General features: G+C 45.2%; 1 protein-coding gene across 1 annotated transcript in view; it reads left to right on the top strand.

The window, feature by feature from the left end:
• The first annotated feature begins 311 nt into the window (after positions 1-311).
• Positions 312-14667, top strand: part of LOC146833421 (uncharacterized) — a 57289-nt gene continuing 42933 nt past the window's right edge. The window contains exon 1 of the mRNA XM_085601234.1: positions 312-406. Within this exon, the coding sequence (XP_085457360.1) occupies positions 390-406 (17 nt within the window). The 5' untranslated portion in view covers positions 312-389. The remainder of the gene's footprint in view (positions 407-14667) is intronic.

The raw sequence follows: 14667 nt of genomic DNA, 5'->3' as shown, positions 1-14667 counted from the left end.
TGAACACTGCACAAAAATACCCCAGGGACACCTGTAGATAAATTACAACGGCCGATATCTTCCCAAAGCGCCAAGAGGCAAGTCATTGGAGATCGCGACGCTACACTAATACCCAATAACATATAATAATGTCACCCTTTATCCCCCTTCCGCAGCAGGACAGACACAGTCCGATGATGGTCCCTGAAGCCCTGGCTCAGCACTTCCAGGACAGGAACGACCCCTCCATTTCCTAGGACAAACAAAGGCAGGAAGCTCCTCCCCCTTTGGCACCCCTTCCTGCCCCGGTGACTGTCCTGGGCTGCCCCCGGCCCCTGCTGCAGTCCCTGGCGCGGCCCCTGTCGCCGAAGCACCTCCTGGATGGTCGGGAGCCCCCCAGGACCCACGGAATGAGTCCTCTCCCCAGGTGAGGCGGGCAGTGGGCACCAAAGTACCCCACTGGCACCAGGGCACCTCGGGGGTGAGTGGGTGGTTCGGTTTTGTCGGGCGGTTTCCTCTGCAGGTTGGAGCCTCCGCGTTGAAGAAGGCTGGGCTGGTAGAGAGTCAGTCACTAGCTAGGCAGTAATCAGTGAAACGTCAGTTTGCTGCTCTTGAAAGGTCAGTAGAGCTGGGTCAGAGTCAGCCACAAGGCAGGCCAATGTCTCCTAAATTACACTACGCCAGTGGCAGAAAGTGGCAAGACAGCCGGTTGGCGCTAACAAGAGAGACAGGCACATAACGACCTACCCAACGTGCAAGCTTTAAGTGGGCCGGGTCCTGCCGGTGCTCAGCATCAGTAGTTCTAAAAAGCAGGTGCTGGGTCCCTACCTGGCTCTCCATTATTACCTTCAGGGTGAGGGGAAAAAGCTTAACTCTGCAATAGTACCACCTGTCACTACTTTTGATGTAACTTCAAAGAGAATCACTTTTCAGTTGTATTTACCGCAAACATGAGCCCCAGTTACACTACACGAGGACATAGTCATGTTTTGAATCACAGGATGTTGAGCCCACCTGAGGCTGGAACCTGCTTCTCATCTCGAAAGTCGGCAGCTCTAGTCTTAGCCACAACCCTGCCCACAAGAACGGAAGCCTTTTCAATATTATATACAATACAACGAAGTCAAGTCATAGTTACTTATTTATCTTATGCAGTTTACAACCATTGACAAAGCCAATAGTCCATGCTTGTTGTAGGTGTAATGCTACTTGTGTTATATATCTGGATGCATGGACAGAAACAGCAAAATACCAGTCGGGCGGCACACTACGCTAAGCACAGCTTTTTAGCTTAAGTGTTTTAAGGCCCGCCCTTAATTACATCGGCCGCTCCCCTTTGAGAGACCCCCCCAGATTTTTCATCCCACTTAAAGCCCTGGCAACGTGACAGGATTGCAGACCAGGTGCATCCTTAGTGTCCGAAGGAGTTAGGTGCTAGACATGCGCACTTCGTCTTTAATACTCCACCTGGACCCTCGTGTGTTCAAACTAGTCACGTGACAGGCATGTGAATATATTTCCACTGGAGAGAAGCTCACTCGTCCCCCTCCTTGCTAGTAATGCAAACTCTTCTTGTGTTACATGCCTGTGCCACCATTTTTGTTTTGCCTATTACACTTACTTCGGTATTTATGTAATGTTTTTTCCTTCACTTATGGCTTGTGTGTATATCTAAGAGGTCACAAATGGACATCACCTGTGTTCATTGATGGGAGGCTTGAGTTGTACAGTTCACTGGATAACAATCTCCCCTGCGTAAACCCCTTCCTCTGTATTACAATATTTGTGTTAGAATGGATGATTTGCGCATTGAAATGTATATTTTAGTGTATATATAGACAGGAATGTATCAATGTTTTATGTAAACCTTTATGCCAGGAACCGGCCAAATAAAGAGTTTTGATCCTATGGATTAGGCAGAGGAAAGGTCAGTCACATGTCAGGAATGAACCCCTGGTAGGCCATAGGAATGGGCGATGGTCAGTCAGGTAAAGCCAGATGATCTGATAAGGCAGAGGCTAGGTCAGTGAAAAGTCAGGCCTGTGCTTCTGAATGTCCATAGGGCTGGGGCAAGGTCAGTCACATGTCAGGACTGAACCCCTAGTATGCCATAGGAATGGATGAAGGTCAGATTATCTGGTAAGGCGGCGGTAAGGTCAGTGAAAAGTCAGGCCTGTACTTCTGACTGTCCATAGGGCTGGGGCAAGGTCAGTCACATGTCAGGACTGAACCCCTGGTAGGCCATAGGAATGGGCGAAGGTCAGTCAGGTAAAGCCAGATGATCTGGTAAGGCAGAGGCTAGGTCAGTGAAAAGTCAGGCCTGTGCTTCTGACTGTCCAAAGGGCTGGGGCAATGTCAGTCACATGTCAGGACTGAACCCCTGGTAGGCCATAGGAATGGATGAAGGACAGATTAGCTGGTAAAGGGGAGGCAAGGTCAGTGAAAAGTCAGGCCTGTACTTCTGACTGTCCATACGGCTGGGGCAAGGTCAGTCACATGTCAGGGCTGAACCCCTGGTAGGCCATAGAAATGGATGAAGGTCAGTCAGGTAAAGACAGATGATCTAGTAAGGCGGAGGCTAGGTCAGTGAAAAGTCAGGCCTTTGCTTCTGGCTGTCCATAGGGCTGGGGCAAGGCCAGTCACATGTCAGGACTGAACCCCTGGTAGGTCATAGGAATGGATGAAGGACAGATTATCTGGTAAGGCGGAGGCAAGGTCAGTGAAAAGTCAGGCCTGTACTTCTGACTGTCCATAGGGCTGGGGCAAGGTCAGTCACATGTCAGGACTGAACCCCTGGTAGGCCATAGGAATGGATGAAGGTCAGATTATCTGGTAAGGCGGAGGCAAGGTCAGTGAAAAGTCAGGCCTGTGTTTCTGACTGGATTTAGGGGCGGGGCAAGGCCAGGCACATGCAAGGCCAATTATCTGGAAGATAACTTTGAAAACTTAGGGGGTGATTAAGCGCTTTATAGGCATTAAATCGCCCCAAGTGTTACAGTGAAGTCACAGATATACAGTGTTATTGGCCCACAGCTTTCTCTGGCAGTTTACATAAACTACCTAAGCTGCTGCAGATGTTTGTACATTGCCCTCTAATAACAACCCTCTCCACTCCACTCCACTCCCAGATATTCCCAACCAGAAGTGCTTAATTTGAGCCGGTGGTTTCCGGTGCTCAGCACCCCACTTAATTCTCAACACTGGCTCTTATGGTAGGCTGCTACATGGTGGCGATGCTTGTATAATTTAGAGACGAGCACACGAGTTGTTTGTTAACTCAAAAGACCTTAAAAATGACTGATACCTGCCTCCAAACCCATTCTTTTAGCTGTGAGGGCCTGGAAAATCCGAATTTACTTGTCACACTTGGAGAAGTGGGATGCATAGTAGTTTTGTCGGCACTGGCAGGGGGAATGTGTGATGCAAAGTGCAGTGGCCTCCTAACAAGGGCCCCAACACTTATTTGTTCACAAATTAAGCACAGCCAAACAGGCAAAATTCCATGGCAGGGAGGAAGGCACCCTTCTGAGCCCAGACAGGCAGCAGCCTCTACTGTTGTTTTAAAGGAGGGGCCGTGGACAGGAGAGGTTCCTCCAGGTCAGGAAACCGCTGTTTCCTGCCCCCTCTGAGCGGTGGTGAAGGCTGAAAAGGGGCTGCGGTCGGTGGAAAGGAGAGCAGTATCCTAACGAGGGGAGGGGGAAAAAGTGGAATATAAGGAGGAGGTATGGAGGGGGGGTGCAGTCAGACAGGGGGGGGGGGGGGGTGGCGGCGGTAGGGGGGTACTGGTGGTGTGGATGGAAGGTACGGCAGCTCTTTGTTCAGACCCTGTTTAGGAGCTATGCATGCACTGTAAGACTATCAGATGCGTTGGTCTTTACCAGTATTTACACAAAGCAAATTGCATTTATCTAGCGCTTACTCCCCCTGAGCAGGAGTTGAAATAATTTAAGTACCACTAGTTTTTCTTGTATAGCCTACTCATTCTAATGCAGAGTGTCAGAGCGCTTTACATCAACACCTGCATATTACATGTACAATAAATTATATACGTTTGTAAATGAATGTACAGGATGTGTTACATAAAACTGGGGGATTGCAAGGTGTAGAAGTCACATACCATCTTCCATAGCTCACGGCTATTATCCTCGCAATGCGCTCAAACGTACACGATAGACCTGCAAAACATATATGTGAGGGCTTTGGATCTGATGTCACTTCTTGTGATGCCACTTCCTGTAATGTTGTGGCCTGTGATGCCACTTTGTATGATGTCAATTCCTGTGATGCCATGTGTCATGCCACGAGCCGTATGTCGCGCCCCGTGATGTTACTTGCATACTGCCAAACTAGGTCAGTCCCCCCACTTCTTTTTTAGGTCTCGCCTGACCCAGCGCATGCGCTGGTCTGGCGAGACATTTTGAGAGGGCTCCAAAAAGTGCTACCAGGCCAGCCTAGAGCTACAGTGCATGTGCGCGGGCACGCGCGTTGCGCTTTACCGCGATTACTTTCACTTTCGCGGACGCTTTGATGTTTGATCGTGATCCTTTCGCGGCCGCACGGCCGCTTTGATGTTCTCCGTTAGGCTTCAATAGATTGCAGCAGTTGAAACACGCATTGGCATAGCCAATAGGTCTCGCTTTTGGGACCTTATAACTGTTTAGTTATGTAACTGTTGCATGGCTAAACACTTATAAGGTCTCAAAGGCGAGACCTATTGGCTATGCCAATGCTTGTTTAGGACTTGTGCCCTAGACAAGTGTAATCTCTGAGGCAAGAGGGAGGAGGTGGTAGGTGTGGAGTAACTGGTGGTAGGGCAAAGGGACTGAAATCTGGAAACGTAAAAGATGAAGGAATAGCAGTCTGGGGGATTAGAAGGGAGTGTGGTCTTGAAGAAAATGTTTGAAAAACATGGCCACAGTGGTGTATTTTATAAGGCTGTGTGTTCAGAAGGCAGACTTGTCAAGTATTCCAGTTCTTTCATGGTATGTAAAGCTAGCCTGACCATCATCAGGGGTGATAGGGATGGTCCTCTTCAAGAAACATTGATACAATGTTCATCAAAACATAATTTTTTAACACAAACATCCAAGAAAGTGACCTGGCTCATACTATCAAAAGTGGCCTGGAAGTGCAACAGCCACACTGGAAGCTTGGTATCACAGAAGGGGCCACAGATGCTTTCACAGCCCATTCTGTAAAAGAGTCCGCACTAACCGTGCACCAGCAGTTCCTCATTTCCATGGCGGCGTGGATCTATTCGAATGAGAGAATCATTTGCACCGCCACCATATTATAGACGCAGGCACAGAGGTAAAGAGGCCATCAGGATGTGCACTGCTTGTGCACCACACAGTGGTGCAGCACACTGAGGGAACCTGGCATGGACATCACTTGGAGGGGTCAAAGGGGTGCTATAGACCCTCAGACATCCCCTTGCAGGCGGGAACAGTCATTCACTGCCTTCGCTGGCAGGGCAATAGCTGCCTTTCTTTAAAATGCAGGCCAGGTTGCCACCTGAGCAGAGAAAAGCAGAACGGATCCTTTAGTCAGCTGGGCTGCTTTTCACTAATGTGCGGCCCTCATAGCAGGCACGAGTTCACAACGCTGCTGGGTAGAATGCATTTATTGTGACAGGACACACTGACCTGGTATGCAACCAGCTCACACCCAGTGAAAGAGGCACCGCAGCGCAGACCAAGGAAGTGTGCCCCATCTAGAACATGGGCCCAGAAACCCACAGGCAGTTTAGAAAACCTGGGGATGCAATTTCATATGACTTTTCACTTTTAAAGTAAGGCACTAGAAAATACCTTTTTCAAAAAAAATATTTTTTTAAAGAAATACATAGACTTGGATGACTGAAGGGATTTCACTCAGTCCTCTTTAGCGTCAAATAACATTTTTCTTTCAGTACATTCTGCTAAGCACATTGTCATTACCCACCAAGAAAATAGTCCGCTTCAGTTCCAGGGACTTGTGGCCCAATAAACCTTTTTTATTTTAACTGTAATTATTTTTATTTTTTACATTTTTGCGAGAGACCAACAGTTCCCCAGACACTGGTGCCACACCCTCGCTGCTGCTTACAGTCCAATGTATGAAGTGCAGGCACATCCTGAATGCCTTGCCCATCTTTGAATTGGCTTTCCAAGCATTCAAAGATGACCACCTACGTGGGCGCATGCAAAAACATGCATCTGCAAGTGGGCACATGCAAAAACATGCATCTGCACTTACCTGGGGGCCATCTTTCAATATTTTTATTTCTGTAAAAATATTCAACCATGCAAGGGTGTGCACATGTGCGCGCGTAGGCAGCCCTCGGTCATTTAAAAAAAAACTTGATTCCCAAATTGCTTTTAAGACAGCTGCAATGGTGTGTGCATGCAGGGGAAAGCATTTTTGAATTTTTTTTGCAAGAAGGCTTAACAAAAAATGTCAAAATGAAAACAAGCTTTGGTAAAGCCAAGAGGTTTGCAGCCAATTCAGACCTACTGGCTTTGCCAGTGCTTGTTTATATCGTGTATAAAATTGTTCTTGACCCTCCTTTTCTATCCCGTCCCATCCAAGCATAGTTTAATATGTTTTGACTGAAAATCTATTTGGAAAGGACAGAAAAAAAAGACAACATGAAAATAAAAAATAAAAATACACAAGTCTCACAATGAAAAGTCAAAGACAAAACAGATAGACAATCTCTACATACTCATAATGAATCGCTACCAATTAAGTTACAGAGAGCTTAGGCATAGCGTAGGAGTAGAGTAAAATGTCAGGCTGAAGTGGTGTAGCATGCAGTGTCGTAAAGTGGAATGGAGTAGAGTGGCAGAGTGTCGTTGAGTGGCATAGGGTGCGGTACAGTGGTGTGTCATAGAATGGAATGTCGTAGAGTGGAGTGATTTAGAGTGGCATAGAGTGGAGTGTCGCAGAGTGGCATAGAGTGGAGTGTTGCATCGTAGCATAGAGTATCTTTAAGTGGAATAGAGTGTCTTAAAGTGGAATAGAGTGTCTTAAAGTGGAGTGACATAGACTGAAGTGGGGCGCAGAGTGTTGTAGAGTGGCATGGAGTAGTATGTCAGAGTGGCGTGGAGTGTGATGGAGTGGAATGTTGTAGATTGGCCTGGAGTGGTGTAGAGTGGAGTGTTATAGAGTAGAGTGGAGCGTCAGAGTGGAGAGTCAGAGTGGAGTGTTGTAGAGTGCTGTAGCATAGAATGGAGTAAAATGTAGTAGACAGAAGTAGAGATGAGTGGCGTGAAGTGCCTCTGAGTGGGGTAGAGTGGAGTAACGGGGAGTGGATTGAAGTGGAGTGGCTTGGAGTGGAGTGTCATGAAGTGGCGTAGCACAGAGTGGAGTAAAGTTTCAAAGTGAAGTGGCACAGTATGTGTCTTAGAGTGGAATAAAATGGCATAGCAAGGAGTAGAGTGGAGAGTCGCAGAGTGTCGTGGAGTGTGGTAGACTGGGGTGTGGTAGAGTGAAGTGGCATGAAGTGTAGTAAAGTGAATTGTCATGCAGTGTAGTAGAGTGGTGTGGAGTGTCGTAGAATGGAGTGGTGTGGATTGGCTTAGAGGGTAGTGTAGAAGATTGTCAGAGTGAAGCATAGTGGAGTTGGATAGAGTGGAATGTCAGAGTAGACTGGAGTGGCGGAGCATGCAGTGTCAGGCGTAGAGTGTGAAACGTCATAGTATGAAAAGTGTTGTAGAATGTGTAGTGTTGTAAAATTTGTAGTGGCATAGAGTGGATGGAGGTAGAGTGGAATAGAGTGGATTGCCATTACAGGTAACCAATTTTCAATTGAAATGACCATTATATTTGCAAAGATATACTTTTTTGCTGATAAAACTATACAGCGCACAAACAATAACGTGTTGAAATGGCCTCACCCAGTGTATTGCTTTGTTTTGATGGTATTAAAATTTGTTTCCAGCACACATCAGAATTACAAAAAAATGTGCTACATTTGTGCTTTTCTAATTCTGATATATTCTGAAATATTTGCACAGTTAATTTACAAACATTTAAATTGTGTTGTGTGCTAGAAAAAAGCCTTTCCTATCCCACACCCCCATTGGCAGATAAATCCTCAGAGAAAGAAAATAAAAAATAAAAAGTTCCAAAGGAAGACAGACCCCCACATTTGACCCAGTTTTAGAATGCACAGCAAATGTGACAAGATAAAACGAAATTTAAAGGCCTGTTTACAGAAAGTGAGCACTCATGAAACAATACAGTAAACAGGCTATGCTCCACAGGAGGGACTAACTCAAGCTGGACAGCCTATAACAAATAAAGCCAGCTAATAGAAAGCAAGCAACTGAGTTACAAACACAAAGTCAATGGTAAGCAATGGGCAAAATGCATTCTTAAGGAAGCTTTCAGAATGTCCCCAAGAAATCTTTAGCAAATCAGACACTGTACAGTCTGGTAGGCGTCGACATAAAAATGGGCATTATTTTACCAGAACTATATAAGGATTGGAGACTATCATGCACATGATGCAGACAATATGGCAAGATTTGCTACTATAATGCCAAGTTGTGCTCTACATATCAGACGTGGCCCCATATTTCAAGGAGGCCATTAGATGGTTTTGTGACTACCAGTGAAGGACACCGACTGTATGGAGAGGTACCTCACAGAAAGCACACCCCTAAGTACAAATAGATATGTATGCACCCAAGCATCAATCAAAGCAGGTTTTTTATTTTTATTTACCAATAACCTCCACTCCAGCAGTTGTTCAGCTGCCATCATATAATCATGGCCTGCCCAGCCACACACTTCTCCAACTCGCCAGCTACCACATTTGGCAGACCCTGCACTCACACATATGGTGTGATTGATAGTTCAAGGCCCGGAACATGGCCAGTCAATGTGTTACCCTGCGACTAGGTGTGAGGGGACACTTAGCGTACATCCCCCGAGAAGTAGAGAGTTGTGTTATTCTGGTAATTGCAAAAAAATAGTGTAACTCAGTGAATGCAAAGATGTCAATGTCAGGGAAAATCTCATGGCGGGCCAAAAGAAGTCTAAAAGCTGCATAGGGCACTGCTTGTCCAGGCATGGAAGAATGTTCATCCGTACAGTACTCAAGTATATGTCACAGCAGAGAGGGGACTAAGGGAAGCCTGATAGGCCAGTGTGGGCTGAAAGCATAGGTGGGTAGGTAGGTAAGGTCAGCAATGGGTTCAGTCAGAGGGGACAGGGGTGCCCTGATACAGCAGGGCTTCAGAAGCAAAGAGGCGAGCATGATAGGTTTGGTGAAGGCTGGGCAGGAACAATGCCTCATGTACTCAATGTTTGAGAGCAACCCAAGGTCAAATAGCAATGAGTTTGAGCCCAATTTAATGCACTGGTTAGAAAGACCCAGCTTGGTCGCTGTCTACCAAACATGGGCCTCCAACAATGACAGTACATATGCAGAGACTTCAGTCTACGTTTTTAGGGTGTTTATAAAGCAAACACCAAGCCCCAAAGACCAACAGAAATCTGTACATAGCAACAGGATATACAGCCAACGTGGAAGGATACGCTGACATGTAGGTACATTTAACATGCAAATTGAGGAGAGTCTAGATGGGATCAGAAACTTATCTTGGAAGGACAATGGAGGCTAACGATTGGGCAGTAGGTTTCTTGAGTCTTCAGGGCGGATCTAAGAATTTTGGGGTAGCCTGGAGGGGGAGAACAGAGAGGCATATTGATTAGATGAATATAAGGCACATGGGGGGAAATTGTTCATTTGTATCTGTTTCAGTAGCAGCGATCAATAAAGATTAAAGAGTGGTAAAGTTGCTCTCCGGAAAGCCATTAAAGGATGGATTTTTGGCTAGCCTCCCTCCGCCCTTTGCTAGTAACCAACTACTCATCTGGTTCTTTGACGTCAGTATAACTCATTCCAGTGTCCTAAGTAATTTGAAGTGGAAAAGTCAGGATACCTTTACTGTGAAAGGGTTAAGCTTGGTTTTACAGCTCCTTTCTCCAGTTTGCTAGAGGTGCCTTGCGAAGGAAACAGGATCAATCAGTTCAGTAGCGTTCATGAATACTGTGAAGTGCTGTAGGGTCTATCATTTTCAACAGTTTTATAAGTAGTGCTGTAGTCAAATTGTGAACCCTGGGCAAAGGCGAATTTGCAGCAACGGCCGCCATCTTGGATCACATTAAAGCACATGCACAGTGGATCACCCCTATGGGTAAAAGGTGCAAGGAAGACAAAGTACAATGATAACCCATTTACATATAGTTAGGGGGTCTGCAATTTGTTTCCACTGGCAAAGTTTTGCAAAGTTCTAGATTTTTGATATTTATGACCCTTACAAAAATTCACAGTTTGCCCATGCAAAGCTTTTCTCAGTTTAGGGAGATAATTTTAATCAAACTGCAAAATAATTTGTAGCTGAGCTGGACTCTCTAACATAACACAGCCACGCTAAACAATGTAGAGAACAATGGTCCTTGACCAATAATTCAAGAGGAACTTATTTTGTTTAACGCAATAATCAGTTTAAACATTCCAGAGCTAGCAAATGTCAGCTCACAGTTTATATTCAACCATTTGGATTTGCAAAAATATAGAAGATGTGCAACAACCAATTTACAAAACAATTAATATTTATTCAATTGCTAAAAGACACAACATGGTTCAGAAAAATGAAGAGGGTCGTAAAAGGAAGAAAGGTTGTTCCAAGGGGAACGTGTAAAGGAGTGCTCAAGGGTGTCACAAAATTCAAAGTATAGGGGGGACATAGAATTTTGTGTTGTGTTAAACAAAATAAGTTCCTCTTGAATTATTGGTCAAGGACCATTGTTCTCTGTATCAATCAATACCCAGGTCCAAGGACTTAGTCGGGTTACCCCATTGTTTATAATGGACGCTAAACAATGTATGCATACTATTTCCTGCACAAGTGTACCCTTTAAGAAGCTTTTCTATGCAAACACACATTTTGCCGAGTTGTTCTCAGCAAGTTTGCATTTGCAGAGCTTTTCTAATGCACAGCAGTATACTGAGTAAGTAAAAAACACTACTTTAGATATATGTAAGATAAATTGTCTCAAAAGTCACAATTGTAACTCACATGAAACAAAGTGAAAATATTTGCGTCCCAACAGGTAATTGAATCTGGTGGCCCCTGCAACAGGTCGCAGGACCTGGTCTTAGACACAGGGTACTATACAATGGCAACAGAAAAGGGAGGCACAAAGTAGGAAGAATGAACCCGCGGGGCTCCCCTAAGGGCCACAGAGTGGCTCATTCAACCTAATCTATAAAAAACAATACCCAGACTTTAGCCCTAGCACAAACACACTTCAAGGAGCGTTGCACTGTCTTTGCAGGTGCTGGTCTTGATGCAGGCGTACCTTCTGTTGTGGTGGTTGCCTACAAAGTGCTCTTGGTTGTTTCAAAGAACTCTTTGTCAGTAGACCCCTCCATGTGAATGAGGGAACATGTGTGATTTTGTTTGCATGTGTAGTGCTTATGGAACTCTAAGATTGCATCAAAGCATTTATGGAGGAAGGAGAAGAGACAGATGGAAGGAACATAATGTTATGCAAGGTCAGTTGATGCCTAAGGCCATTTCAAAGAGCTGAATGACAACAGAAACAAGGAAAGGGTATCCTGATGTTATGCTGGTAACTGTTTAGCACCTTTGCTTTAAAACACTGAATGGAGACAGAAGCCAGGAAAGAATGCCCCAATGTCAATATTCGTTATCTTTTTACGCGCACACTCCAAGCTAGATCACCCTCCAAGTGGACACAATAAGAGGGGAATGATATGTCACGCATAACATTAGACTCCTCCTTGCCTTCCTAAAGGGTCTTCTCCAACCCAACGCTTCTCAGGCCCCTCTACTCCATGTGTATCAACATGCAACTCAAAACTCTAATCCAACATAGGACCTTCTGCGCGGGGTGGCCACGCGATCCATGTTTACCAGGAAAGCCCTGGTTTTCCCCATCTGTCTCAGCTAATTTCAGTCAGATTTGGCACATGCAAAGTTTTCAAAAACTACAGAATGAAAACAGAGGGAGGCAACTTTAATGTGTTCCAGTGCAGAATAAGCAGAGCCACTGGAGTTATGCGACAGGGGAGGACCAAATTATGAGGCAGCGTTGACTAAATAATATGCCAAGAAAAGGAAAAATATGTGGCAAATTAAGGCACATTTTTGGCAGCATGACTGGATTATTTTGTCTTTTAATATACTCGTGGTAACACTGTCTGGGCAAAGTTTCCACCTCGTCGGTAACAGTTTTACACTCAAATACAGCAATTGAAAGATGACCAGTCAACCTTTGAGAAAAGCCTTCCACTGCACAGCAACACATGCTGCTGTGTTTTTAGTCACTTTTAATCAGTTTGAGCTATGAACACTTTTTTGGATTAAATCTGCAAATTATGCAGTATGTGATGGATTATGTGACAAATCTGCAAATCTATAACTATGCAGTAAACGCTGGTGCCGCAGAATTACATAATCCCAGTGGCCCTGAGAATAAATTATCAGCCACCTGCAAAAAGCAATTCAGTTAACACAGAAGATAGTGTGTGGAATACCAGCGTTTTTTTCAGTTTCAAAATCTGTTTATCCGACCGCATGGCCACCCCTCGCATTCAGTGGTAATTGAGTAGATTCAGGGGCGTAGCTAGAGCTTGTGGCGCCCGGGGCTATCCCTCAGATTGCCGCCCATGGCATCCGCAGCCCTGTGATTGTGTGAGCTTAAGTCTCAGACTCGAATTTTGAATCTCACCTCACTGTCAAATTTCGGGCACAACTGCTTCTCACATGTATTATTGGAATGCTAGTTTTACACTTCTCTATTTACTAGTGCAAGTAAGTTTTAACTATCTGAACTTGCAGTTGTAGAGGGCTGCGCACAGCACCCTGGGTCCACTCGCTTAATTATACTGATGTGATTTTTTTAAATACTTTTAAACATATTTGTCATCCTGCCTGACTGTGACCACTATGGGTGTCTCACAGGCTCTACCGAGGCTTGCACAGCAATCATGCTATCACACACATGCTCACTGTGGTGGACGGAGTCCGTGAGTGAGCTGACTAATTAATTTATGGTATAGGCCTGAGGCAATTGAGATTTGTGTTAGGGCCTCTCACACCCTGGTATAGTCTGGGCCCAGGTCTCCTGTGGGACAGAGAGAGCAGCATGGAGTTTAGTGATTCTTCTCTCCTGGTTTATTATTTGAGCTCTCTCCAAACAGCCGCAATGCCACATGTTCACAGACAGGTACTCATTAGCGCGCGTCGTGACTGTCACTCGAGACAGACTACTTTTGCACTTACCTGCGTGTATCTGGATCTGAAGCTGGGGTGTTGGATTTAGGGGTCTTTCGACACCTGCTGTGCTGCAGGCTTTAAACAGCAATGCAGGGTGGACTAAATACCCGACTGAAGACCAAGCTGCTTCTCTGCCATGGGCAGAAAAAAAAATGCAATCTTTGCCTGAAGTGTCGTCTGGTGTGTTTACACTTGGTGTGTAACTTGTCACTCGCTGTGTGACACTAGAGATATTTATGCCAGGACATCAGGGCAGGCTCTGGTGATGCTCATGCCACTACAACTCTGAATGCCTCATGTGCACCCAGCAATACCCCTTCTACATTGGTGGGGTCCAGTAAAGATCTGTGTTCTCTACTAAACTGTTGTCTTGTATTGTCAGTGGCTCTTATTGCACAGCTTCGCTCCAGTGGTTCTACAGCCTAACCGCAGGTCCTTGCTCTTTTTGGTGTTAATTCTTAGAGGAGCCATGTGACTTGCTTTCTAGATGTCCATAGCTGTCATTTTAATTATAGTCAGCTGAAGCAGGCGTTTGCAGCAGTTTTAGATCTTCTAAGTGTTTCTCGTTGCTCAAATGGGTCTAATTTCTGATATTTATGTTTCCTCATCTTCATTACTTTATTTTTACTCGCAAGAAAGTGTCAAATGTCACTCATAACCACACTGAAATTATTAACATGTCACACATAGCAATCTGAAACCTTGGCAGCTATGGATGGCACGTGTCGTGATGTCATTTGCTGACTGCCTAACTTGGTTAGTCCCCCCTCTTCTTTTTATAGGACTCACCAAAGATCCTTTCCTCCCCTCGTGACAACCGTTTATCTCTTACCGTCCTCAGGCTCCAGTATTCACAGTGGTGGCAGGGTCTCTCCCGTAGGGGTTGGTTCTACTGCAGCCTGCAGCAAATCGCTCAGCAATGCCACTGCCCCAGACTTGACTCCTCAGGAGAGGCCAGCAGTGTTGCCAGATTTTGAGATCCGTCCCAAGCCCAAAGCTACCCAAGTACAAGCCCAAATTCAGCCCAACCAGAGCAGCATCAGCCCAAAAACCAGCCCAAAGATGAAACTCTAATTTTACAAAACTAGCCTTCAGAAAACATTTTTAAATTAATTCTAAAGTCTATTCAATATACATTTAGTAGGAGGAGGTACACTGGGCAACAATGGGCTTCAGCAATCATGCCTAAATTCTATTAATAACACTCATTTTGATGACCAGTTCCCACTGTGACCCTCTGTCACCACAAATACATAACGTAACTGATGGTTAATCAGTGCAAAAAAGCAGCTTAAAAGAGCCCAAAGTAATCTCTGCCATTGCAGCCCTCCTCCAGTCTATTTCTGTTCATGGTGAGGATTGCAGTTTTCTTTTAATTACAATCCAG

The sequence above is a fragment of the Triturus cristatus genome, chromosome 4_2 (genome assembly GCF_964204655.1).
Source record: "Triturus cristatus chromosome 4_2, aTriCri1.1, whole genome shotgun sequence".
Lineage (NCBI taxonomy): Eukaryota > Metazoa > Chordata > Amphibia > Caudata > Salamandridae > Triturus > Triturus cristatus.
The sequence above is the reverse complement of the archived record's forward strand: the minus strand, read 5'-3'. Positions and strand labels throughout refer to the sequence as shown.